The 25752-nt window shown below is 39.6% G+C and overlaps 1 protein-coding gene across 7 annotated transcripts in view; it reads left to right on the top strand.

Annotated features, from left to right (window-relative positions):
• Positions 1-25752, top strand: part of GABRR3 (gamma-aminobutyric acid type A receptor subunit rho3) — a 58011-nt gene that overhangs the window by 16488 nt on the left and 15771 nt on the right. The window contains exons 1-6 of one of the 7 annotated variants that reach the window (XM_048933147.1): positions 7264-7544; positions 11017-11150; positions 11241-11294; positions 12300-12427; positions 12676-12805; positions 20010-20122. In XM_048933147.1, coding sequence (XP_048789104.1) covers positions 12678-12805; positions 20010-20122 — 241 coding nt within the window. In that variant the 5' untranslated portion in view covers positions 7264-7544; positions 11017-11150; positions 11241-11294; positions 12300-12427; positions 12676-12677. Of the gene's footprint in view, positions 1-6291; positions 6434-7263; positions 7545-8391; positions 8441-11016; positions 11151-11240; positions 11295-12299; positions 12806-17148; positions 17530-20009; positions 20123-25752 lie in introns of those variants that run through there. The other 6 variants (XM_048933145.1, XM_048933149.1, XM_048933146.1 and 3 more) reach the window with 6 other exon arrangements.

Genomic DNA, 25752 nt, shown 5'->3' with positions numbered 1-25752 from the left:
CAGGGCCATTTAAGCTGGGAGCTACAGGACACAGAGAAAATACCATCTAGGAGTCCAGGGGAAAAAGACATCCAGGAGCTTGAGGGCTGGAATGATCATCTTTTGTGACTGCTACTCTGAGTGATCCTTTGGAGTAGTGGATGGGCTGACTGTTTATATCATTGCATCTTTTCACCTCCATGAACCAACGCATTCTATAGAGCAAATTAAGACCTGATACTCCATGCATGTGAAATGTAAAAGTATCAGATCCCTTTTCAACAGGTTATTTAGGATGAGCATCTTCTTCATCCTGTTGTGAATAATGCTGAATGAAGAGTTATTCAAGTAAAGATGTCACTCAAAAATAAACTAGTATTTCAGGGGGGTTGTGCTCTATCAACTCCTGGGTCGATCATGTCAGAAGAGACTGCCTTCAGATGACTTTCTTCTCATGTCCACTTGAGTCTGCTGATTCTTCAGCACTGCACATACCTGATATCAACTTGATCATCTTGATTAGAGAAACCATCATGTCAACATAAGAAAATAATAAATATGCTAAAAATTAAGCAGATTAAACAATCATGCAGTCAAAAATAAGTCAAGAACACCATTATAGCTATTTAAGATGTTTTATTCAATCTTTCTGATTCAGACCCTGACCTCCTTCAAGATCCACAGAGTTGCACATCCTGCATCTGTTTTCTATAGTCTGTTCTCAGTGGATACTCTGTGTTGGCTCCTTCTTCATAAGAAAGTTTATACACCTATTGCATCTCACGCTTTCTCATGTTTTCAAGTTTATAAGGTCAAATTTCTCTCTGGTTTCTTGGTAGAAGCCAAGACCGTGTTCTCTGTTCCCTTCATCTGTTGAGATGGCAACAATGTCAATATTTTTTCCTCCCAAATACAAGTTTTTCATGCCTTCCTCATCTCAAAACAGTTGCATAATGCAAATGTTTCATTTCTGGCAAGAGACCACAGAATTACGGAGCTTCTGTACTGTGCAACGCTCCTCTCTGGAAACATTAAAAAAATTCTACTTTTTCAATTCTAAATAGCATGTGAAGTGATGAGTTTCAACATCAACAAGATAAGAACTCACATCTGCAAGAACACCAGGTAAGCTCAGCTGGGCTTACCAGAAAATGTAATATTTATGTATGAAAAACTACAGCAGCACAAACAGAAGGAAATAAAAGTTATGGAGATCATTCTGAGTGATAATGGAACGTGAAGAACAAAGCAATTATCTGGCAAAGTCAACAGGGGTTGACTTGATGAAGGGAAAGTCCTGCTTATTAATTTGATGTCCTTCTATAACACGATGACCCACTTTCTGGCCAATCTTGTTTCATATTTTTATTGATGATCTGGATGAAGGAGCAGAGTACATCCTTAGGAATTTTGCTGATGGGAGGCACTGTTGATTCTCTGAAGGTGTGAGAGGGACCCAGATAGACAGACTGGAGTTTGGGACGATCAGAGATGGTGTGAAGTTCAGTGAAGGAAAATGCCAGGTTCTGGGATGGAAAATAACAGATGCAGGCACAGACTGGGAGATGAGTGGTGGGACAGCTACTCAATGGAAAGGGATCTGGGGGTGCTGATTGACATCATGAGCCAGCAGTATGCCCTGGAAGTCAAGCTACAAACTGCATTTCAGGATGCATTAAACAATGTATAACCAGCCAGTCAAAAGATGAGATTCTACTGCTATACTTAGTGTGGGTGCACACTGACTTGAGTACTGTGTACTGTTCTGGGCTCTAAAACATGAAAAAGATATTAAGGTTCTTGAAAGTGTGCAGAGGAGGGTTACAGAGCTGGTAAAAGGGCGGGCAGGCATGTCCTGTGAAGAGAGGCTGAGGACACTTGGGCTTGTTTAGACTGGAGAAAGGTGGCTCAGAGGTGACATCATTGCTCTCTACAGCTTCCTGAGGAGTGAAAGCGAAGAGGAAGCTTCTGGTATCTTTTCCCTGGTACCAATTACAAACAAAGCTACCCTAGTGAGGTTCAGGCTGGACATTATAAAAGATTTCTTTGTTGTACGGGTGGTCAAATACAGGAACAGGCTTCCTAGTGAGATGCTCGATGCCTCATGCTTGTCAGCATTCATGAGGAATTTCAACAATATCCTTAATAACACACTTTAACTTTTGGTTAGCCCTGAAGTGGTCAAGAAGTTGAACTTATCTTTGTAGGTCCCTTCCACCTGACCTCAATCTCTTCCATTCCATTCCATTCCATTCCATTCCATTCCATTCCATTCCATTCCATTCCATTCCATCCCATTCCAAATTTAAAAACAAAACGGATTTTCTAATTAAATTCCAGCAAAGTCTTCTCCTTTTTGAGAAAGAAGTCTTTTCTGTATTTGAATAAATATAAGAGCATCTTTCTGTAACTCTTTAACACCGCTGGAGGCATAAAATGAGATAGAAGTAGAAATATAATTAATTTCTGTCTAGGTACTGGATGGAGGCAAATAAATACCCACAATGTGTGTTGACTTTAACTGTGAGCTTATTTAAGACAGGAAGCAAGATCAGGGAAATCGGTTTCCCCTTCTCAAACCATTCTAACTACTGGCCAACAATTTCTGCATGGTCTTTGGTCCATGAGATGCTATCCCAGGAGTTTCAGCAGCAAGGACGTGGTGACAGCCCAACCACAGTGGTAAGGAGCTTGATGGCAGCTAATTTCTACTTCTTTGCCTATACAGATGTCTCTACCAGAGCTGTCAGATTGCTCCTGGTAACCACCTTTGCTGACAGCTCATGAAGCTCTGTGTTTCAGAATCTGCAGTATCAAAGTACCTTCAGGCTGTCAGTCTGTAAGCTGCTAGAAGACCTACAGATGAGTGCACTGCAAGTTTCATAGGCCCATACATAATGACACTGAGGAAATAACGTGCTGCAGGCAGCACTATGCTTAGCTCTGCCTGTCTGCTTCAATTTTAGCTCTTTAATTTCCTGCGGCTGCAAATCATGATGAGAGGCTGTGCTGTGATTTAAAGATTCTGCCTTATACTACATGTGTTTTTGAACTGAGACCGTCATTTTTTTGCACCCATCCTTAGGATCTTTATCTGCTGCTCCTTGATTCTCTTTAGAAATCGTCCTTTACTAACAAAGTCATTTTCATTAAGAAAAAAAAAATCATATATTCAAGGGCGTGTGAGGACCTGACGAAGATCACTTGCTGTCTTCTAATCCAATGAATGTTGAGAACTGCTGTGTTTTATCTCTAAGATGTGGTACTTAAAAAAAAAAAAAAAAAAGGGAACTGGGTTAGGCTTGCCATGTTTAATCACACTGGGCATATATGCAGGCAGCTGTTTAGATGAGCTGTGTTTGCATTTGTCTTTATCTTATCGTGTGCTGTTCTGTCAACTGAGCTTTTTAAAATGGAAAGTGGAATCTTACATTCATGGTGAAAGGGAAGCTGGTGACCAAAACCTTTGATACTTTTCAAGTATTTTAAAGTCTTTTCCCCACTAAAAATGATAAAATGGATATTTCATGATTCCTTGTTTTTCCTCTGGGATTTTTACAAGAATAATTACTCTAACTTCAGTTTATATATGCATATATAGATAATGTTTTTACACTCAATAAGCAGCATGCAGATGATTCACGAGCTTTTACTTCACTGTGATTGTTGCTGCATCCTGACCTATACTTTCCATTTGAATTCTAATTGTTGGCTATATTAAAGTGGGATTCAGTCCTTTCTTTCGTGTAAGATTTTAGAAGGATTTTCCAGTGTAACAAAAACGCATCATTTTCAGTGATGACAATGCAAATAACAACATTCTTATGTAATTTTTTAATATATGTGGGAGTGTGTATTAGTATATTTGCTGACACTTACAGCCTCTAATTGACTAGCTGTGTTCTGAGCAAGAAAAGATGATAAAAGTAAAAGGTTTTATAAAAACACATGAAAATATGCGTCCCTATGAGAAAACTTAAGGCAAGGAGGATTTTCCAAGTGTAAAAAGAAACGTGAACTGTTGCCAATCAGTGTTAAGCTTCATGATTTCTTTTTACTTCAGTTTGTATAGCTGCACTTTCAGTCTGATTCTGAATGACTAGGTACAGTCTTTCTAAATCCTACATTTTCCTCCTGTGGATATGGTGTGGTATCAGAGCATTGCTTATCTGCTGTTTAACAAGGAAAAGTATTCAGCAGTAATGATAGATCTGTCTACTTTGCTCCTGCAGGAGCAGTTACACTGATATTAATATATAATTTTACATGGGTTTCGTACAGGTTGGAATTAAGATCTTGTGTGATCAGGGTGTTGACATGGAAGGGGTGGAAACTACACAACAAGAAGTGGATATTCAAGCTTTCAACCATAAATACGATGAAAAATACAAAGTATTTTTTGTTCATTTAATGCTGTAGTACAGAAAATAGCTTTTCAAATAGCTTTACTTACAAAACGCTGGAAACGCTGCAGGCAGCAGAAAGCAGAGGATTTTATAATTGTCTCTCTGTTGCACTGAATCATGACATGCTGGACTCTGTATCTTCTACACAATTTTTTTATTTTTATTTTTGCTATTGCTGAGCTCCTTGATATGCAGCCTGAAAAAGGAAGAGGTAAAAGAAGCCTTGTGAAAAGCAGAAAGGAGAGAAATAGATTTTCAGAAAACAAATCAGAATCTATTTATTTTTCCTTAACGTTCCACAAAATATAATTTCACAGCCCTAGGCTCTTTACCCCTCATTCAGTTCTCTCTTGCAGAGGGAAGGGACTCATGATGCAACAACAGATGCTGCCATACCGATTTTTGGGGTGATTAAAAAATAATTATAACGAAGACAATCCCTCAGTAACACCACTGGTGGGAGAAATCCATACAGACATCATCAGATCACACAGGTGTGGCGTGTTTGGGAAAAGTCTGTGGGGCTGGGAGCTGCGGTGTGCTGATAGAGGGTGCAACGCTGGAAGCCTGGGTGTGATCAGAGTTCCTGCACTGCGACTCAGCGATGCCTCCTGCTTTGGGAGGGTCACACTCTTCGGAGTGAGTTACACAGTTATGTGCATTTATAGCAGCTGCACGTTGCACTTCATGTGCTGAGTGAAGCTCCTTTGTTACAGAAAGGAAAAAAGAAAAAAAAAAAAACACTTCAGAAATACTGGAGAGAATTCTACAAGTCTTGCACGCTCTGTTCCTGAGCCTGTGAAACCCAATACTTGCTACAGGTTTTAATCAACTCAGTGTTTATTCAGAAAGAGACATAAATCCACTGCCACTAAAAATTGACCTAATACTTGACATGGACTCGGAGTTGAGTCTCGGTTATCTTACGCTTTTGGAAATCTCTCACGTACGAGTCGGCACGTACATTACCCCATCCACACAATATTAACTATACTCCTGCCATCACAGGGTGCCAAATTATCTCTGCATTTCCCAAGCATAATCTGTTCTTCTCTTCCTATTCTTCAAGTCTGCACACCACAGACTGACTCCCACAGCTATATCTAACAAATTTATCACTTTCCTCTCTGTGGCATTTTCCTGAACATGGATATAGAACACACTGTAATGTAATATGTGGCAGAATCACATTCCCTGTAAAATAAAAGTATGTTTCTTGTTACTGAAAAGCTTTTAAATGTGACCACTCAAGACTAAGAAAACAGAAGGCAGGTAAACAGTAGCTCACGACTGCTATTTAAAATCAACTGTCTTCAAGTCATCCTGAATTTTTGTGCTTGACAACTTTTGAAGTCTGGGAGCAAAATGCCTATGACATTGTTCCCCAAATTATTTCCACATCAGCTAACCTGTGGTGTTTATTTCCACAATTTATTTTGACACTCCTGGTAAAATTGGTGACAAATGTAGGCTATATGCTGAGGTTGTAAAAATGCCTTTTGCTAAAGGGATCAGATTAAAATTGAGAAAAGAATGTGAGATGTAAGAAGCCTATTTGCCTTCTTGCCATTCATCATGCCACCTGCATCAGGTCACAGCAGTCAGCACTGATGACTTGCCACCTCACGTCACCTTGCAGGGGCTATATGATAGTAGAGAGCACTATCTGTGGTGAGGTATACAATAGTGCCCAATAGCTGAAACCAGTTTCTGTACTGAAGCCTATGTCCCCCTATGGGCCATGCAGATTACAAGGAGACCTCCTGCTGAGCAATCACAAGGGAATGAAAACAAAACAAAAAAACTATGCAGAGAAAGCACCAAAGAATGATAATAAAAACTGCGGTCAATGGCAGGCTCAAGGCAGGTATGAAGAGGTGTTTATCCTCACACTGGGCAGCTCTGCTGTGAAGCTCCCTGCAGCAGGTGGTGGATGCCAGTGCTCCGCACAGTCTTTGCAGGCAGGAATTTCTGGAAGGAGAGTATCACTTCTGAGCAGGCTCCTTCTGTATCTTGTCACTACCTGAAGTATTCTTAACCTACATCAGGTAATTATGTAGTATGTTACTGATACAAAGTGAATCTTGTTTTCTGGGTTGTGATTATGAAAATGTCTTTTTTTTTTTTTTTTTTTTTAAACTAATGTATTTAGTAAAAGGGCCTACAGAATCTCCTGTATGAGGAAAGGCTGAGAGACCTGGAACTCTTCAGTCTGGAGAGGCTGAGAGAGGATCTCCTCACTGTTTATTACTATTTAAAGGATGGCAGTCAAGTGGATGGGGCCAGGCCCTGTTTCGTGGGATGCAATGGAAGAACAAGGGACAGTGGGCACAGACTGGAACACAGGAGGCTCCATACAAACATGAGGAAGAACTTCTTCACTGTGAGAGTGACAGAGCCCTGGTACAGGCTGCACAGAGAGGTGGTGCAGACTCCTCCTCTGGAGATATTCAAGACCCACCTGGATGCTTTCCTGTGCAACCTGCTGTAGGGAGCTGCTTCAGCAGGGGGTTGGACTGGATGATCTCCAGAGGTCCCCCACAGTTCGGAGATTCTGTAATTTCTTCAACTTTTCCTGGGTGTTCTTACTTCCCACTGCTCTGACTGAAGCCCATCTTTATGAAGCTGCTACCTTTACTTCAATTCTGATCGTCATTTGTACAGTGCAATGTAGTAGGGTCTAGCAAAGTTTGTACATCCTGCGAATTCCCAGCTCCATCTGCCTGCTAGGCTTTGCCTCACACTGTCCCCTGGTTGAGGGCCGTCTTCCTCAGGACTGCTGAAAGCCGCACTGGCTATCTATTCTCGCCCCCACCCCTCTCATTTTTAATGTCTTCCTCCACCCGTTGCGCTGGTGGATGGCTGTGGAAGCACGGCGAGCCGCGTAGAAGGGGCTCCCTGCCCCCAGCCGCGAAGCCTCAGAGCCCCACTGTCTCAAGGGGGCTGAGGGGAAAGGTGGGAAGAAGCCTCCTTGGCCGCCGCCGCACACCTGCGGGCGGAAGAGAGGAAGTGAGCGAGTGAGTGCGGGCGGCGCTGCCACCTCGCGGCCCTTGGGAGCAGCCGTTCCCGCGCAGCCGCCATCTCGGCCCTGCGCGTGGCGTGGCGCTGGCAGCCCGAGGGCTCTTCTGTGGAGCCAGACCTTAGAAAAATCTAAATTTGGTGAGTTAAATTTGGCCGCCCGTTTTGAAACGAGCACCTGCTTTGTGATGTGAGCATCTGTTTCTCTGGGAGTTACCAACAGGAAAAGAAAGGCTGGAAAACAGAGTTGTGCCTGATGGCTTCCGAAGCTCTTTTGTGTCCAACAGTGATCAGACTTTAATCGATAAATAAATCTGTCTCTGTTTTGGCTGCAAAAATGAGAAAAGTTTGCAGTGCTGAAGCTGAGAGGCACATATTTTCCACTGTTCAACGTGCTTTTTTCTCTCCTCATGTTCACAAATGACAGCAAGGGGAATTAAGCGGAGATGCAATGTATTTTATAAACTGATTCCCATCTGAGATATGGTTAACTCCTGGGCAACAAATCAGGTGTGTTCTGAGATCCCGCTGTAGAAGTGCTTAGTGAACTTCAGGCTGGCAGCAAGAAGAGGGCAAATGCAGTTGCTGCCTTGTATTGTTGCAGTCTGTGGAGAGAGATGAGCTAAACAAGCTTCAGATAGCAATTAGGATCTAACTGTGAAGTACCTCTGAGACATGCTGGTATTTGCCAAACTGCCATGGAATAAAGAAAGAAAACAGTTGCATGCAGTAGATACTGCTTTTCGTATTGAAGCACCATATTCAGGCTGTACAGATGGCAAACTAGTTTATTCCTATTTTCTGTGAGTTACTCGGCCTTACGGGCTCCCTCTTGACCTTCCTTTATTTGTGAAAGATGCTGAGAATTTTAAAGAGATGTGTTCTGCAGGCATAAATAAGCACTCTCAAAACTCGTGCTGAGAGCAGGTGGGCATGAATGCAGGAGAACTATAGCTGTATGCAGCACCTGTGATTAATGTGGAGCTGTGCAAAGGCAAAACAGTTGCATTAATGCTTTGTTTTCTGCCGTTAAACCAGTGAGTTTGTAAGTGTATATCCAGGGTGAATGTGGCTGCTTGTTTCTTCTCCTTCAAGACACACACTGTTCCTTAACAAGAGTCAATAAAACTGATAATTTTACTTTCAGAATTGCTGCTGTAAAAGCTAAGTAAAGAGATTTGGGGACTAAATTAATTAATTGATTGGTCTGTTGGGGGCAGAATGGCAAAAAAGAAAGAATTCTCTATTTAGACACTGAAAAATTAGAGTGCAAAGAGTCAGAGAAATATAGGCAGTTGTTTAGCTGTCCTTTACTTTTTAATGAACTGCACTTTCTCTTGATGAGCCATGACAGCTGAATGTTCACTCACGAGAAGAAAAAGCAGAGTGCTGAAGTTACACTTGATGTGCAGGATTTTATCTTTCACCAGAATTTTTGTGTATACGCTAGCTTTGTATGTTTCTCGGAATACTTTCTTATTTTAAGATGTGTTGGCCATTCAGATGCCAATGAAGCCAACTGGAAGCCAAACATTTTGTTGTATTTCTTTCAGTTATTTCTTGTTTTTTTCCTGTTTTGGTCCTTTGCAGTCTTTCAGTATGGAGTTTATTACCTCAGACTCAGGACAGTCATGAATGTGCGTTTGCCACCCTACCAAAATGCTTTGTAAAGAACAGGATCGTAAGAGCTGTGTATCACTGCAAATGTTAAGTGAAGTGCTTCATCCATTCTGGGCTCTGTAAGGTGGATTCGTAATGCTCAGGCTCTACTGTTCTCTCACTTCATCTTGTTAAGAACTGAGAATGGGCACCTTATTCTCACAAGTTGGTGCATCATCTGTATTGATATAAGCAGTGTCCTTAATTCTGACTCTTGCATATCTGCAGGGGACCACAGTATGAATGGTAAGTGCTATGCACTGGGCCTGTTACCATAGAAAAGCAGAATGCTGCCTATTCTTGTACTGCAGTATTGCATTCAAACTCTCACACTGACAGCTCTGGTTAACCTGCTTTATATATTTTGCTGGTTGTTTGTGATGTCTTTCATCCCTTCTGCTTTTTAAATGTGTGTTAGAAACCCACACCTTTCAGGAAACTCCTAAGAATACATTGTCCTTGTATTTCATTCTCTTACTAGGAGAATCAAAAATGCATTCCAGGTTCTACATTGTATTTCTTCTATGTCTTGTGCAGCTAATTTGCAGGATTTTAGTGCTGACATGCTATGTTGTTTCTGTTCCTATTGTTTAGAATGGACTTCAGATGTGCTTAGATTTCCTGGAAAATACAGGCCCTTGAAATGTCTCTACCTCCCTGGTGTTTTTTCTGCTCATGTTTTGGTAATAGCTGTTGCCAATTTGCTCTGCTTTGTATTCTCCAGAGGACGGTGGTCTCTAGTTCCAGACTGAAGTTACCTGAAACTGCATATAATTTTGCTTATTAAAAGGAGGCACATCATTTTTCAATATGTGGTAGTGTACTTACCTTCATTTCCTTCACTTGGTTGTTTGGAAGCTGTTCTAATGAACTTAAGCACTGTTACCACGTAGTGGATTTGTCCTCAAAAGATAAACATTGCAAGCATTTCATATGCTATAGAGAAGGGATAATTTTAAAGAAATATTGCAGTAGTAGCAAGGAGGCAATGTTCTAACAATGAGCTGATAAGAAATTGTCCAAAATAAGCGAAGTCTATTGTCCTTATTCTTCTGCAAAGCAGGATCCTTTTGGAGTTGGTTACAGGTAAATGCATAAGTGAGTAACTTGTTTTCTTAATGGTAATTTATAATGATATAACCTGCTCTGTGTAGTGCTCTCTCGCCCAGAGAAAATGAAAACAATTCTAGTATGAAAAAATCCTGTTGCTGTGAGTGACATCTAGTTGCTCTTACTGTTATTACACATCCATTAATGGAAGGAAGCATTCACCCTTTCACTTTGCAGGAGCCTCTCCTGAGGGCTTGATGCGTGGGGGCTAGACAGAATTAATTTCTGGAAATATCTCTGTTTTGGAAATCCTCCATGGAACTTTTTGTCTCCTTCCTCCATCATGCTTAGTGAGGATAATAGCTACCAGTTTCAGATGGAGGTGATGTTAAACTCTACAATATGACTTTTCCCAGAGTCTCTGGAAGCAATGTGGATGATTATTACTTCCAGGGAAGACAGCACATACATATTGTTAGTCCTTTGTAGTTGAGGTAAATGGTTGGCAAAGAATTAATACTGAAGAGTGTGCAGAACATGCCACAACACCTTTGCGACACAAGTTGCAGTGCAGTTAGTTTTTTTTAATCTGGTTTGCTACTGTAGCTGCTACTGTAATGCCTGTGATTGGGCAGGGGAAGCTGAGGACTTAAGGCTCTTGGATGTTTTCTCTTGGGTGAATTCATCAGATACTCTGATACTTAGATATATGTAGGCTGGATGAGACTGGACAGCTTAACCAGATAGGCTTGGAAACAAGTATTGTTTCCAGGTATTTTCTCTACCTGGAATGAATTCTCATTAGAGTTATTATTGAATTTTCCTTTTCCCCCTAGACAACAGTACAAATGAATAGAGCCTGTTAAAGGTGTTATATATTTTGGCATATGTTTACCTTCTCCAGAAAATCTACCCTGGAGATCCACTAAGAGCTGTTGGAAACACTATCTGGCTAACCCCACGTCAGGCTACAAATAATCTTCTCTGGGATTGCTGAGCAAGAAAGGACTGCAACATGAACAGTGAAGAGTGTGAGGGGTAATAGTGTTGGAGACCTTTAATCTAATCAAACACTGTTCAATTTTTGTACTGATTGGGAAGGAAAATTTTCTTTCTTTTTCTTTCTAGTCACAGGAAGGTAGCTCTTCAACTCCACATGGAAAATTCATCAGGAATTAGCAGGTAATCTCCTCCTGGAAATAATTGCATCTGATGATGGTTATTTCTTGGGCCAAATAGATTTAGTTGAGACTCACAGGGGACTTGTAAGTAGGCAGATGCCTACATCACAAAATGATTATCCTGTTATGCTTTGATGTTAACAGTCTCAGCAGATAAAGTAGTGGGTGGGTTTTTTATTTCCCTGTTTGTTTGTCTGACTCAGGAAGAAGCCTGCTGAAAGGAGACCTGCATTACTTCTACCTCTTTTAGATGGGGGTTACGGATTTCCACCTCTCTAATTTTCAGTCTCTTCTCTCTCACTTACTAGGTGAAGAACAATAAACATATGCTGACAGTTTTGGTATTTACTGAACTTAGTCTTAAAAGGATATATTGGCTTTGTCAGCTAAGAAGGTGCATTAGCTATTGCCCAGTTCTAAATCCACAGGACATCTTATCACCCTTAATTGGAGAAATAGGCACCTGAAATTAACGCCTAAGCAGCATTTTATTAATAAAATGTTTTGCAATTCAATTTGCCACTGAACGGGCAGAGCAGGCTAAATGAAATTAAGATAACATTAGGGGTGGTGTAGGGATACTTAGGCGTGCACGCACTTTATACGTTTAGGATAAATTAAATAGCTGCAGAGCTTAGTGGGGGGGGGGGGGGAAAAAAAGATTGTCAGTATTTCCCAGTGTTAATCAGGAGTATTGAAATATTGAAATGAGACTTCACATGTAAGTTGGACTTTTTTTCATAACATTATCCATTCTGTACTTAGAGACAAATTGCTTTATACTACAGATCACAGAATCAGAAATGATGTTAATGGTTGGGAGGACAATGCAATGTAGCCAGTTAATGAACGAGCTTGATCTTTACAGAAAATTATTTTGAGCAGATACACACATACATAGAAAGAAAGATTAATTTAGAGACCTTTGTCATTAAAGCAGATTTTTGTATGGTTTTGTGTGGGATTTAAGGGGGATTAAATGTTTGACATCACTTTGCCTACACAGGCTATGTTGAAGAGGTTACTGAGCGGGTGATGGAGAATTCAAATATGCTCCTGTGCTGAAAGAGTGGAAGCAATGGATCAGACTGCAGCCCGGCAAAACAAAGTGCTGTATTTACTACATTTCTAAAAGTAAGGTGCTTCTGATTTGACAGCAGATGCTGCAGGGATGTAGAGCTTAAGGAATTTTTATGTTTTGCCAAAATATGAGGGGAACTCAGCGAGGGCATCAGAACTGGGATGCCACCGTTTTCTTTCTTCAGTAATGCCTTTCTTCGCGTGCATCCCTTGTATGATATGCTGTTTCTAAACAGTAAAAACACTAAAAATAAAAAGTCAGCAAGGTGGATTGGCTGATCAGGTGCATTTATCTTTGGAAGAGATGGTCCTGGTCATTAAGCTTCTGTTCTTTACCTGCCTGTGGCCGACAGCAGTGCTACACAGCTCTCAAGGTCAGCATCACCATCTTCACCATCGACAACAATTCTCATTCTTAAGAAAGCATAACAGGTAAGCAACATGTTCTCTCTGTCTGTGTTCATCTGATAAACCTTATGCTGTCTGTCAGCAGTCTTTCGACGCATCCTGTCTGTTTATTGCCCTGTTTTGCCAGTTTCTGAATTCATACTACACATATTGCATGGATAGGGTGCTCCCAAAAGAGAAATGGTAAACAATTATCAGAGGTTTTTCATAACTAGACATCTCGTACTGTGATTTCCTGTACATTTCGTATGATTGTGCACATGCCCGCACACAGCTCCTTGAAATTGTGTGATATCAGAATACTGCTGTGATACACTGAGTATTTTAACTCTCTCACTCCCATTACAAGAAGTACAAATGCCTTCCAAAGTCTGATGCCAATGTTATAAAATGACTGCCATTAACTAAACAGCAGAGTAACTACACTATCGAGATACTGAAGACAATCTTACAGTAGTAAATGAGATGAATTGTACTTCATGTTTATTGATGACACAATGTGCTCCCTTTCTGGAACATGCCTATGCTTTTAGGTACAATTCTCCTTTTGGAAAGGAGATTGTATCCATTCTTAGTCTTTCCAGTCAAGTAAGTGATTTAAAAGAAATAATGATACAAACCTTTCCACATTAAATGTTCTGTGCAAAGTGTTTGTGCTTTTTCCTATAACCACAATTTCGTATTTTAGATGTGGGGTCTCTCATAGCATGTAAACAGACCACTGAGTACCAGTGATAATCCAGCAAAGTCTGTCTTTATAGAGACGTTGGAGGCACTGTAATAAGTAGCCCTATTTAAGGAAGGAGAAATGATGGAATTGTTGCATTTTTCCATGTCCCTGACCCCCTATTAAAATAGGGGAACTGGTAGTTTGTTCATAATAATCACCTATTGAGGAAAAGTAAGTTGGGCTCATCTAGTGTGGATGAGCAATTTTTAAAATTACATACTTTATAACAGGCATACAGCTGTTTACATTCTGTATCTCTCTGCATGTGATAATCCAGCAGTGATATACCTTTGAGTCCTCACAGATCTTGTTAAACTCGTGGTTAAGCAATGTGGGGCAAGAGAACATATCGCAGTGACACAATGCAAGTGCCTGCAGATGCTGTATAGGTCGGTATTTCTGGATTCTGGATTTTCTCAAGGTCATAGGTTCAAGTTTGGTCTAAGCCAAATGCTCGAGAGAAGAACGCCTACTGGCAGACTATTTCAAACACTAATAGTTTTGGAGTGAATGTGAGTGTGCAATTATTTGCTGTAATAAAACAAAATAAACAGAACTAGACCTAATATCAAGATGAAGTCTAATCTGGGACTTTATTAGTCTCAGGAAGCAGTTAAGAATCAAATTGGAACAGAATAAAATATCTTACCGTCACTGTAGGAGTAAAGGTCTGTTTTAAGCTTACCAATACATTTTTGTCAGTGGTAAAAGGGAAACATATGCTACTGTTATTTGCATGCATCCTGTTCTGCAGTAGCTGAGAGGAGCTGCTTCATCTCTGGCATACTAATTTAGAAAGGAGGAGAGAAGCCTGATGGGAGGAGACAGCAAATGTGACATCCTGCTGGTCACTGCTGACCTCTTGCCACAAGACAACAGGTCAGGAACAGGAACAATACTAGCACGTTATTCCCTCCATCTTCACAGACCTTTACAGTACCTACAAATGGATTCACAGAACAGTCCTGTGAGACAAGCAGAAGAAGGGTGTTAACAGAATAGAAGCAAGGGGGAATGCCAGCACTACATCCTCAGATAATGCTGAGTGGGGTATCAGTTTTCTTTATGTGAGGCAAAGGTTTGGCCTTCTGTACCTTTTGCTAGGCCCTTGAGATTTAGAATTTGGAATTGGGAAGAAGATGAGCCATAGAAGATGCCAGAACTTAACAGCTGCAAATCAGCTTTTCTGTGGAATGGATCCAAACACATTTAATTTCTTTTTGTTTGATTCTTTCTCTGATTCTGATTCTAAAGACAGCATTATCTTCCAGTGCGTTGCAACACGGTCTGACTTTCCGCCGGCCTCTTTTTCTTTCTGGGGAAAAACCTTTCAGCCAGCACCAGAGTTATTAGGGACACAGCTGACAGATGGCCTTGGTTAAATGGGTGGCCTTTTAGAAAGAATCCCATGTGAAAATGTTACTTAACCTACAAGTTCCACTGGTTTAATAGAGTAACCCAATTCTCCCTCCAAAGCTATTTGTCTGCATTCTCTTGTAAAGAAGATTTTAAAGCATTAACCAAAAGTACACGAGAAAGAGATTATTTTCATGGTCCATTTCCTAAAGCAAAGAACAAAACATTTGACTGTCCAAATATTAGGCTTTTCGACCGTACGTATTGCTGATGTCACTGAACACTTGGAAATGCAGAGAGGAGAGGGAGAGAGAGAGAGAAAACTGCAGTTTTGATGCCTACATTTATCTGAGTTTCAAAATGTGACAAATGAGTTAAAAGTTTCTGAGGTTACATTGCTATGTAATTCCACTAACTCTCCTGGGAATAAGTTCTGTAATTCTACCTTTCAGTTGGTAGTAGCTGGAGTACCTGAGGAACAAACCATTGTGAAGAACTTTCTGACCATTAAATCTAGGGCCCTTCGTGGTATTCTTTTCACAAGAGAGTCCTTCCAAGTACTCTTTTCATAAACTTACCTAGTTTCATTTTGAATGCGATGAGATAACTTTTTCTCTGCTAAGGAAGTATGGTATTCTTGGGTACTAAATTAGTGTAACAGAAAGCAACACTTCTCCTGCCTATTATTCCTGGGATGTGAGTTTCAGATTTTTCTAAGTCTATCAAGATAAGAATGGTGCTGGAAAGATGTTTATAATTTCCTGCAAAGGCTTTTGCTTTCTTGTAAGTAGCATGGGGCATTAAAACAGAAGAAGAGCCACATAGCATTTGGCCATGTACGATTGTGACCTGTTTCTCATAGTGGCTTTAAGCAGCAATTTGGTAGATTAAGTACAGAGCAAACACAGAAAATATTTTCTCCTTATAGCCCCTGGGCGTCCAATCACTGTATTTCCCTCAGAAGACTACTATGTTTGGTGTAGTTTTTGCAGACTTAGTGACCTTCTGTGGGTTTCTTTTCCATGAACTTGTCTGGTTTCTCCTTGAACCATGGAAAAGTTTCAATAACCTGGTAACTTAAAGGCAACCAGTTAGGTTACTAACTACATCACTCCCCAGAAGCCACTGGTTATGGAACTATACTGTTGGCAGTTTGTGGTTAAATGTTTCAGCCAGATATGATCTCATTTCCTTGAGCAGAACCTTTTACTTCCTGTTAATTATTCAAGGTTGGATGGAGCAGATGAGTTTGTTCTTAGAAGCCTGCCACATATTTATTTGTTGTTAAAGAATTCTGAATTAGTTGCTCTGGTTTTCTAGATAGTGACAAGCTGCTCTTTGAAAGCTCTGTAAGGCAACAAGGAGTTGAGCCACAGGATCATGAAACAAAACTGGGTAGTGAAGAATCCAAACACCATGTCACTAGTTTTTCATACAAAGAGCTAGTGCTTCCAGTAGTTTTCTGTATAAATGCCAGTAGGGGTGCCTTCCCTATGTGATCTGAAACACTTCAAATGCTTTCTGTGTCCTTAGCTGGAATTTAATTATAGGCTACAATTTCATTTACATAATGTAAATGTTGTCTGAAAGGCAACCGCGAAAGGTAGAGCTGTTATAACCTAAAGCAGTTGTTTCTTGAGCACGTGCTTCATCTGACAAGACCATTTTTTTCCATTGCCCAGATCTATGCTGACACCAACCCCCCCATCAGATATCCATTTGTTACAACTACCCTAGGCAGGTAAAGAGAGATGTTCTTTCCTTAAGTGCATGCAGGCTTTTCCTCTCAAACAATGCAGTCTGACGTCTGCCACAGAACAAGGATAGAAAATCAACTGCAACATTTAGACTTGTGCTCTAGCCAAAGCTGTGTAACAAACAGGCCACTGAAATATAAACTATGTCTTTGGTGTGCTTTTGTGAGAACAAAGTGTTCCACTGGCAACTGCCACACTACTGTGGTCCTGAATGACCTTGAGAAGCTATTCTGAGACCTACACTAGTTAAATCTGCTGCTTAATGGAATTGGCTCCACGGGAAGGAGCACTCATAAAAATAACTGCTGGTGATTTCACAATGCTATGTTACTGATCAATAGCAAGATACGGGTCTAGGATTTCTTGGGAGTAAACAAATGCATGCAATTCCCTTCAAGTCATCAGTTAAACAACTTTAAAGCTGCAGTGAGGAGAATGTAATACTCTAACTCTTAGCCAAGGAACAACATCTGGAGTCCAGATGCTGATGTTAAAGGAATATCTGCTGGAGAACACTTCTTAGCCTTGGGTGGGAGAGGCAGGCAAGCAGGAGAAAAAAGTGAAGCATAAGTGTGTTTTTTAAAAAATATATTTTAGGTTTTTTTAAATGGGATTTTTAGGAAAGCTGATATCTTTACATGTGTAGTGGTACCAGCATCCAGGAAATTAATGTCAAGAATATGTACAACTGCATGTAAGTGGGCTTTTTCCCCTTTACAATTAAAAACTATTTTCTGCCAAAGCGAGGTACTGAAGAAAAGATGCTACATATTTGTAATGGAAGTACTATTCTGACCCCTGCAGGATCTTTCCTAGTTTGAATAACCACTTCTGAGAGCAGCTAGAAATACTTATAGTTACTCCACCATTTGTGTATAGAGCATCAGCTTGAAGATGCTGTTCAAGTAAGTGGACATAAAAGGTGCTTTTCATTTACACAGCATTTCTGATTGTTTTTCCTCATGTGAGAAAATGGGAGAAGCATCAAAATCCTATAGCACTATTTTCAGTGGCTTATTAAGAAAAATCTCCTGATTTATGTTTCCCTTTTGAGATGACTAAGGAAATGTTTCCTCAGTCACATACTTGTTTCCAGTAAGAAGTTGTAATAGCTGTACCAAGGCTTCAGCCTTGTTCTTCCTGTGAAATCATGAGAGCCTCAAGCAAATGTCTTCCTCAGAATATCTAGTGACAAATAACGTAGTGCTTCCAAACTGAATTAGTTGTGCCAAAGCACTCTGAACACAATTCATCATTTTCTCTTACATCAATTCCCAAACAGCAGAATTTTCCTGCACACCCATTACAGAGCACTTCAGGTGTTTGTATCTACTGCCCGTTTTGCTCTGACACAGACAGGCTTGCTTATGGCAGCTTTAATTCTCTGATGCGTGAGGTTTCATTTTAGCATCCGTGTAATTTTAATAATGAGAAAACTAATGTCTTTCTTTGATATACCTGATGGATGACTGCCCTGATATTTTGGTTCATGCAGCACTACCACAATTCAAGAACAGACAGGTAGACAAACTTGGTCAAGCCCAGTGGTTGTGGTCCTAGCAGCCAGTGACATCATAGCATCCCTGTAACGTAGCATTTTTAGAAGTAATTTCTTGGCCTTCATTATTCAAATAGGGGCTAGGAAGTGGAGGGAGGAGAAAAAAAACAAAATAGCTGCAGATACACCTTGTCTTACAGTATTCTGTACCTCATACTATTCAATGTTTGACTACAGGGCAAATAGTTAGAACAAATTTCAATCATTCAGTCTGAAGTAACAATTAGAGTCACTGGCAGCAAAGTCTCAGTGAATCACAAAAGGCATGAACGAAATGATCTCTAGGGAGATTTCCTTGCCTGTGGCAACATAGCTGTGTTTAATTCATTCCTACAGATTTCTGTCTAATATATAGCCCAAAACCTCCCCAGGCAATCTGTTCTCACCAGGGGATGACACAGATCTCCCTTGTTGCCACTGCTGATCCTACCTGTGAGAGGACATGGAAAAAGGGCCCTGTAAAATCTCGTTATGCGTTCTGAAGGTTGTGGTGCATTCCCTCAGTCTTCTTCCTCCAAATTAAGCAGCAGCAGTTCCTTGAGGACTTCCCACATCTTTCATGAAAGGAATGCCCCAAACTAAGCTAAATGCTCTAGCTAAGGTTTGGCTGCTTCTGTTACTACTTGGAGCCAGCCACTTAGAGCAGGTCATGCAAGAAAGAGTGGAAAATAAAGGAAGCACCATAGCATTTTCCTTATAGCCAAATAAATAATATAACCAATTATTTCTAAAGGCTGCCTCCCTGAGCTGCCAAGACTGGCTGCAGACATTCTCTGTGTTTTAACCCAAGTACTCTGGGATATGAGTACGTATTGGACCTCCCTGCTGTTTGCGACATACTTTCTGTGTACAAGAAAAATGGACAGGAAGGCTGCACTGTGATGGGCAGCTATTGGTCATTTTAAATTGCATACATAGCGTATCAGTTCCTTTCTCAGGTAGTGAATTTCTGCATGGAATCTGCAATGTGGTGCAGTACATTCTATGAAGGGAAGAGAGTTAGCAGCAGTCCCTAGGAAGAACTGCAGAATTCATGGCAACCTGCTACGAGGATCTGAACAGGTTCATCTATGTTGACTCTGTGCTTCCCAGAGGTTCAGTTATGTGCAACATGATATAAACAACAAAGACAGTGCTTGTATGATACAAATGAATACTGTGTACCTGACCAGCAAACAGAGGATGAGATAACGAGCAAAAAACAAACAAGAAATTACATATTAGCGTGTGACATGGCCACAAAAGATGGATGTTTGAGAGGATGTCAAAAAGCAACTTCCTGGATCCAGGACTGTCAGTTTCAGAATTCTTGAGGGAAATTATTGATTCATTTGAACTTTTAAGGGAAAAAAAACAAAAACAAAAACCCAAACCAAACAAAAAAAAAAAAAAAAAAAAATCAAAAAACCATTTTTAATAAAAATATAGTTGTCTCTGTAATATAGATTAAAAGTATTTTAAAACCATGGATATACAGTGCTGTTTCCAAGTCATTGTTGAAAGTGGTAATGTGGACAGTGCCATTTTTTTCAGTTGGCTATCATCTCTTGCATAGTGAAAGGTTCAGTCTCTGAGTGAATTTCTTGTATGCAATAAGAGTTGTAATAGGTGTTCCTCATGAACCTGGCTGCCCTCATATCTGATTTCCCCACCTTTCGCAATATGGATCTCTCCAACTTTAGTAATGCAGTAATTTCCCTTATCGCTCCAGATTCAACTGTCAACTGTACAGTGTTCTTGAGTCTCTGCTTCATTAAATGAGCCTTCTGTTGGGAAGCAAATAAAAGAAAAAAAAAAAGTTTTCTTTTTTATTTTTTTTAAACATAGCAAACGAGATATTAAAATGAGGAAACTTGACAGCACCAAAGTCCGGCCACTTAAATCTGAGCAGCTTCTTCGCATAGAGGACCATGACTTTGCACTGAGACCTGGATTTGGAGGTAAGCAAGTAGCAGGTACCAGTGCTGCACTTGTTAATGGTTCATTCTCGATCTGTAAGTTGCTTAAATGCTGACAGGCAATGCCACTTAAAATTGGATGACATGACAGCTTTAATTGCAGCTCACTTCTTTTGATGAGCTTCAGAAAAGAAAGAAGAAACCAAAAAATATTTGAAAGCAAAGCACCTATATTTTGTTTAGCATATCAGTAGGAGAAAATATTCAAATTGTCTTCTCAAAACTAAATAACGGGTCATATTGTTAGAATACTACTCTTTCATATTGATTAAGGTCTCCCTGGAAACTGCATAGTTCAGTAGCAATTAGCAAATTAGTTAGTCATTGTATTTGTTTTGAGAGATTGAAATGTAACATGAATTCCTAAATCTTTACTCTGCATAACATTTAATAGCAGGCCTTCAGTTTATTACCATGCAGTTTCTGTGTTTTTGGACTCTATGATGATTATTCCTTCATTTAATTAAATTGCATGTGGATAATGTGAGTTTTAAATGGGATTTGGGTTTTGACTCTCCTTGACTCCCTCCATGACTCTTTCATGGGAGGTAAAATGAGAAGGCTGACCTGTAATTAAGCTTTACCTGAGCTTTTGTGTCATCAGCTCAGCATTCATGATTCATGGAAGCAAACTGAACAGCTCTGGTTTATGAAGCCAAAATAAAATACATGAAGAGCAATAATCAACTGTGTAAACAGGCACAAATCTGGGAGGCTAGCTGAAGCCTGTGGAGCTATTGTTGACACCAGCTGTGGGGACATTGGGCCTGGCAAGCATGCCAGGAGAGTGAAACATGGAGTAAGAAAAGCCTTTCTGGATGCATTGGTTGAGTGTGAAAGGGTTTGTCATTATTCTATGAATTTTGGCTTGTCAAGGAACTAAAATCTTCCCTGTCTTCTAACAAATAATCAAGTAATTTCTATATCTTGGCTGCCAAAGTTAGAATTACCTCTTGCCTAATTCCTGTCTAGCCTAGTATCTTTCGTTCTGGTTATTTTCCTCTTACTACCTGCCTTGTCACACAAGGCATTTGAATTTTTGAGAGCAACATCTCAGAAGTAGCATTTCCATGAAAGAAACAACAATTCAAGATGTACTTTATCACTGGATCATCCCAGAAAGCAGTACTTCTGATGTCCATAAAAGCAGCTTTCGGAATATAGCCTGTTATCTGGCAATTCTAATTTTCCACAGTCCATGTGAAATTTTTGTACCCAGCAAATCTGTACCAGGCTTTTTCCCCTTGTCCTTTTATTTTCAGATGACTAATCGTAGAGCCCATTCAATTCCTTTTGAAGCCAGCTGTGTTTTTTTCCACTGACTTCATTGCACAGTCCTCCTAATAATCACATTGCCATGGGTACAATTTCAGCTGCACTCCTGTCTTTCAGAAATAGCTTTCAGCAGGACAGTGTTCCAGCTTTACACTTTACTCTGCTCTTCACATGCTGTAGTGGCATAGGTGGCACTTGTAAATTCATATCCAAGAGTTCACACGCTTTTGTGTTTTCAGAACTCTCTTAATAAATGGAATACTTACAAGTCAGTCTCTTTAAGAATAAAACATGGATATGTTTTTTTTACAGCATACAGTAAAAAGTCTCAATGAAATGAATGTTGATCGTATATTTGTACTTCATTGTTCCGGTCTTACTGTAGATTTCAGTGATTGTTACAGTATAAAGAATGGCTTGGTTTCTAGAAGAGACAGGTTAATGAGGAACAACGATTAGCACACAACTGTGACCTCATCATAGGACAAAAGCTGAAACATAAATCTGAATAACATACCTAGTCTTGCTGTCTGATGGCAGGGTATGGGTTTCTCTGAGAAACATTGTTGGATAAGTGTGCAGTAGAAGGAAACCTAACTAGAGAAGATGAAATTAGAGATGCCACTGCCTCACAGACACTGTCTAGAAATCACCTACATCCTTCTCACAAGGTGGGCACTGCCACCATCAACTCTTGCAGTACATTCATTATAGCAACACACTGGGGCTGACACAGATAGGGGACAAGGACTTTGCTGATTTTTCTCTTCTTGACACTGCTCTCACAGCCACAACATGGCTCTGAACTGTAAGAAGACTTACAATCCTGTGATTTTATGTATTTAAAACAGATGAGATTTTGGGTTTGTTTTATCAAATGTAATAAAGCAGCTCAATATTGTGATTCCTCAAGGGCTTAGATCTGTCACGAGCCACACTGCATGATTTATTCAGCTCAACACAATGCATGAATTCACATTACTGATGTGAAAAATTAAAACAACAACAAAACAGGTCAAAATAGCTGCATGAAAAAGAAGTATTTTAAAATTATTCTTTAAATTTAAAAGAGAGTCAACTTTTTTTCCCTTCTGTGTATCTCATTGAGATTTCCTGGGTATGTTATGGAGCTGGAATGATAAATTTTGTTAATTTCTACTGTGCCCCTTCCCTCAAAAAGATAAATCATCCTTTGCACCAGCTTAGGGGAAGAAGCAGCTGGAAAATTTACACTGTTTTTAACCTTCTGGAGATTCCTCAGTTCACTAAACTCTTAAATCTAAATCTGGCTTGTTTAATTTCATTTAGCCCCACATATGTAAAGTGAATGAAGCAGATAACAGGGCCTAGAGTTTTTAGTGTTTATAATCATGGAAAAACAGAGCTCATGCTAAATTTTATTTGTAAACTGAGCAAACATCTGCACTGAAAAGAGTGGGGGCAAATGAATATAGAGCTTGTGGACACTGATACTACTGGCTGTAGCATTACTGGAAATAATCACGACCCTGCTCACATGGCTGATTTCTTTCTCCCGAGAGAAAGAAATGTTATTGCTCTTTGGAGATGAGGGTGAGCACATGTCAGTATGAGATGCTGAACTGAGACTTTTGGCAGCTCAGATATGAGGACAACCATGCAGGCTGTCTTGACAGCCAAAACTATATACATTGACAATGTTGTTTTAGTGAGTCACGCTTAGAAATCCTTTTAAAATGATGTTCCTTTCTATATTTACACATCTATTTTCTCATATCACACCATTTTTAAAAACTTTCTTAATTTAATGTACTGGCAGAATTTGAGTTCTTGGTTACCTGAGTTCTTTTCCCACATGCTAAAAATTTACATTGCCATTTAAAAAATTGTCACTCTTTTATTCCTATGTGCCTTTGTTTTGCTAACTATAAAGTCTTTCCATATGGTCTCTGAACTGTTTTGAAATCTGGTGATCGGAGAACCACATGTTAATTGTCATTATGTAGAAGTAAGTTCTCTATCTGTGTGTGTGAAGTATAACAACTTTATTTTTGTTTTCTTTTGTCTTACTGACCTGTCAGGATCAATGCTAATAGAGTTAGTTAGAGTTAACTAATGGGTAAGTTGAAGAAGTTTTAGAATTGGTTATCTCTGCTACATCGACCACCAAAGGGGATAATAACAATAATTATATACAATAATATAATATAATAATATAAACAATAATAATAATTAGCATGTATTACAAATGCTGGAAAATAATTTAGTAGAAATTATCTGGTCAAGATGTAACAATCTTTCTAGAGAATTTGCATAGAATCATATAATTGAGTTGGAAGGGATTTTTAAAGGCCATTTAGTCAAACTTCCCTGCAATGAACAAGGACAACTATATCTAGGTCTGCTTGCTTAGGGCCCTGTCAGCCTGATCTTGAATGTCTCCCTGGATGGGGCACCCACCACCTCTCTGGGCAACCCGTTCCAGTGCCTCTCTTCCCTTATCATAAAGAACTTTTTTTTCTTTTTTTTTTTCTTATATCCTATCAAATTCTCTCCTCTTTTAGTTTGAAACCATTTCTCCACATCTTACCACAAATTGCATCTCAATCAGCAATTAGGCACAGTCTTTTTTCCAAGCTTTCAGAGGAACAGAGGTTCTATTAATTCATCGCTCCCAGAAAGGTCAGAAACTTCTCACTCTGTGGGAGGAGAGTGACTCTGGTGAAAGTGGAATGTCTTTCTTCCATGTGGGAAGAATAGCTTGGATCCAAAACAGGAGAGAAATGCTTTGGAAATTTGCAAGACCTCTGATAGGCACCTTTTCCTAGATATTTTGTTGGACACTGGTAATTCTTTTCTTCCTGGAGTTAGCTATGGCTAATACCAGTCCCCCTTCATTTTCCATGTAAATAAGAAAGAAATCAAAGAGTAGTAAGAAGAAAATACTATTGCCAGTAATGCTGCTGTTTCACTCATTGCCAGAGGAAAGAAGATACATCCACGCAAGCCTGTGGCTTGTTTCACTTCTGTCTTTGGTTTTCCTTCTCTACGTGCCCACAAACGATTTTTAGAAGAAAGCCTTTGTACAGACCTCAGTCCTTCCTTGGTTTCTCTCTCTCTTACCAGGAGGTTTCTGTAGACTTAGCTTTTTTCCAGCACTGTTACCAAGACAACTGTGAAAAATCAGTGACTGATTTTTCTAAATTCAACATTTATGTTAGGGAATTGCAGGTGCAGTCTTTTGAACTATGTGTACAAAGGTTTGACTAGTACAAAAATGCCATAGAATTCATTAGGCAAGTTATTACTGCAGAAATTGATTCTAAAATGCTAAAATAATATCTCTTTTTAAAATATAATAGAATTCGTCTGTTCTTTCTATCTGTTAAAAATTCTTCTTGCTATATTAAACCTTTAAAATAGACTAGAAATGACTTGGGTTGGGATAAATCCATCTGAAAACAATTCTATTTTTTCTGCTGGGGAGTAATTATCTTGAAAATCTGTGGAACCTCCATTGTGAAAATCACTAATCCCTCTAAAATAATGATTTGTAGCAAGGCTCCAGCAGCAAGTGAAGCTGCTCAATTTAATAACTAAATCCTCTCTGCCATCCCCAGTCTTGTCAGACTGGGAAATAAAAAACACAGCTTTTCTCTGGTTACTTTTTTTCAAAGTGAATTTGATGTCATTGCCTGATGGTCAGCCAGAGATTGAAATTCTCAGTATATTAAGGGGAAAGCTGTAGTGCTGACATAGGAGTAGAGAAATGCTTTCCGGCTGTTTTGGGGTGTTTATTGAAATGCTTTTCTTCTTAAATACATCCAAACTTGATAGAACAAGCCCAGAGGACAGAAAACTTTTACTACTCAGCAACCTGTTCCCAACATCTCATTATTAATGTTTCTGGTATAGTTGACTTTTAATCGCAGAAATAAATGTTCCAAGAAAACTACAAAGTTCAGAAGGCCTGAACAAGAGTAGGGCCAAAACATTTCTTACTAGAGTGGTAGTGTTAGTGGCAGAAATACAAAAATGCTTCAGGTCATTGAAGTGACCAGGACTGCATATCTATGCTTCGTGTGTTTATCCACTTAAATTTGTTGCCAAAGTAGAATCAGAATGGGATGAAAATATTTGCAGCTGCTATGATCTGTCAGTGTGGTTTTATAACTGTCTGTGGTAAGTGCTAAACTGAACAGGGTTTTCTCCTTAAGCAGTATGAATATGCTCTTTGACCAATGCACAGGAAAAGAACAGGAATCTATTTCTAAGGAGCATGTTTCACAGTTCTACCACATAAGGAACAGATTTTATTGCAAAAGTTCAGTTCTGTAGTTCGTTTTAGAAACACCCTT

Source organism: Lagopus muta, chromosome 1 (genome assembly GCF_023343835.1).
Source record: "Lagopus muta isolate bLagMut1 chromosome 1, bLagMut1 primary, whole genome shotgun sequence".
Classification (NCBI taxonomy): Eukaryota; Metazoa; Chordata; class Aves; order Galliformes; family Phasianidae; genus Lagopus; species Lagopus muta.
This window is presented reverse-complemented; position numbering and strand designations above follow the sequence as displayed.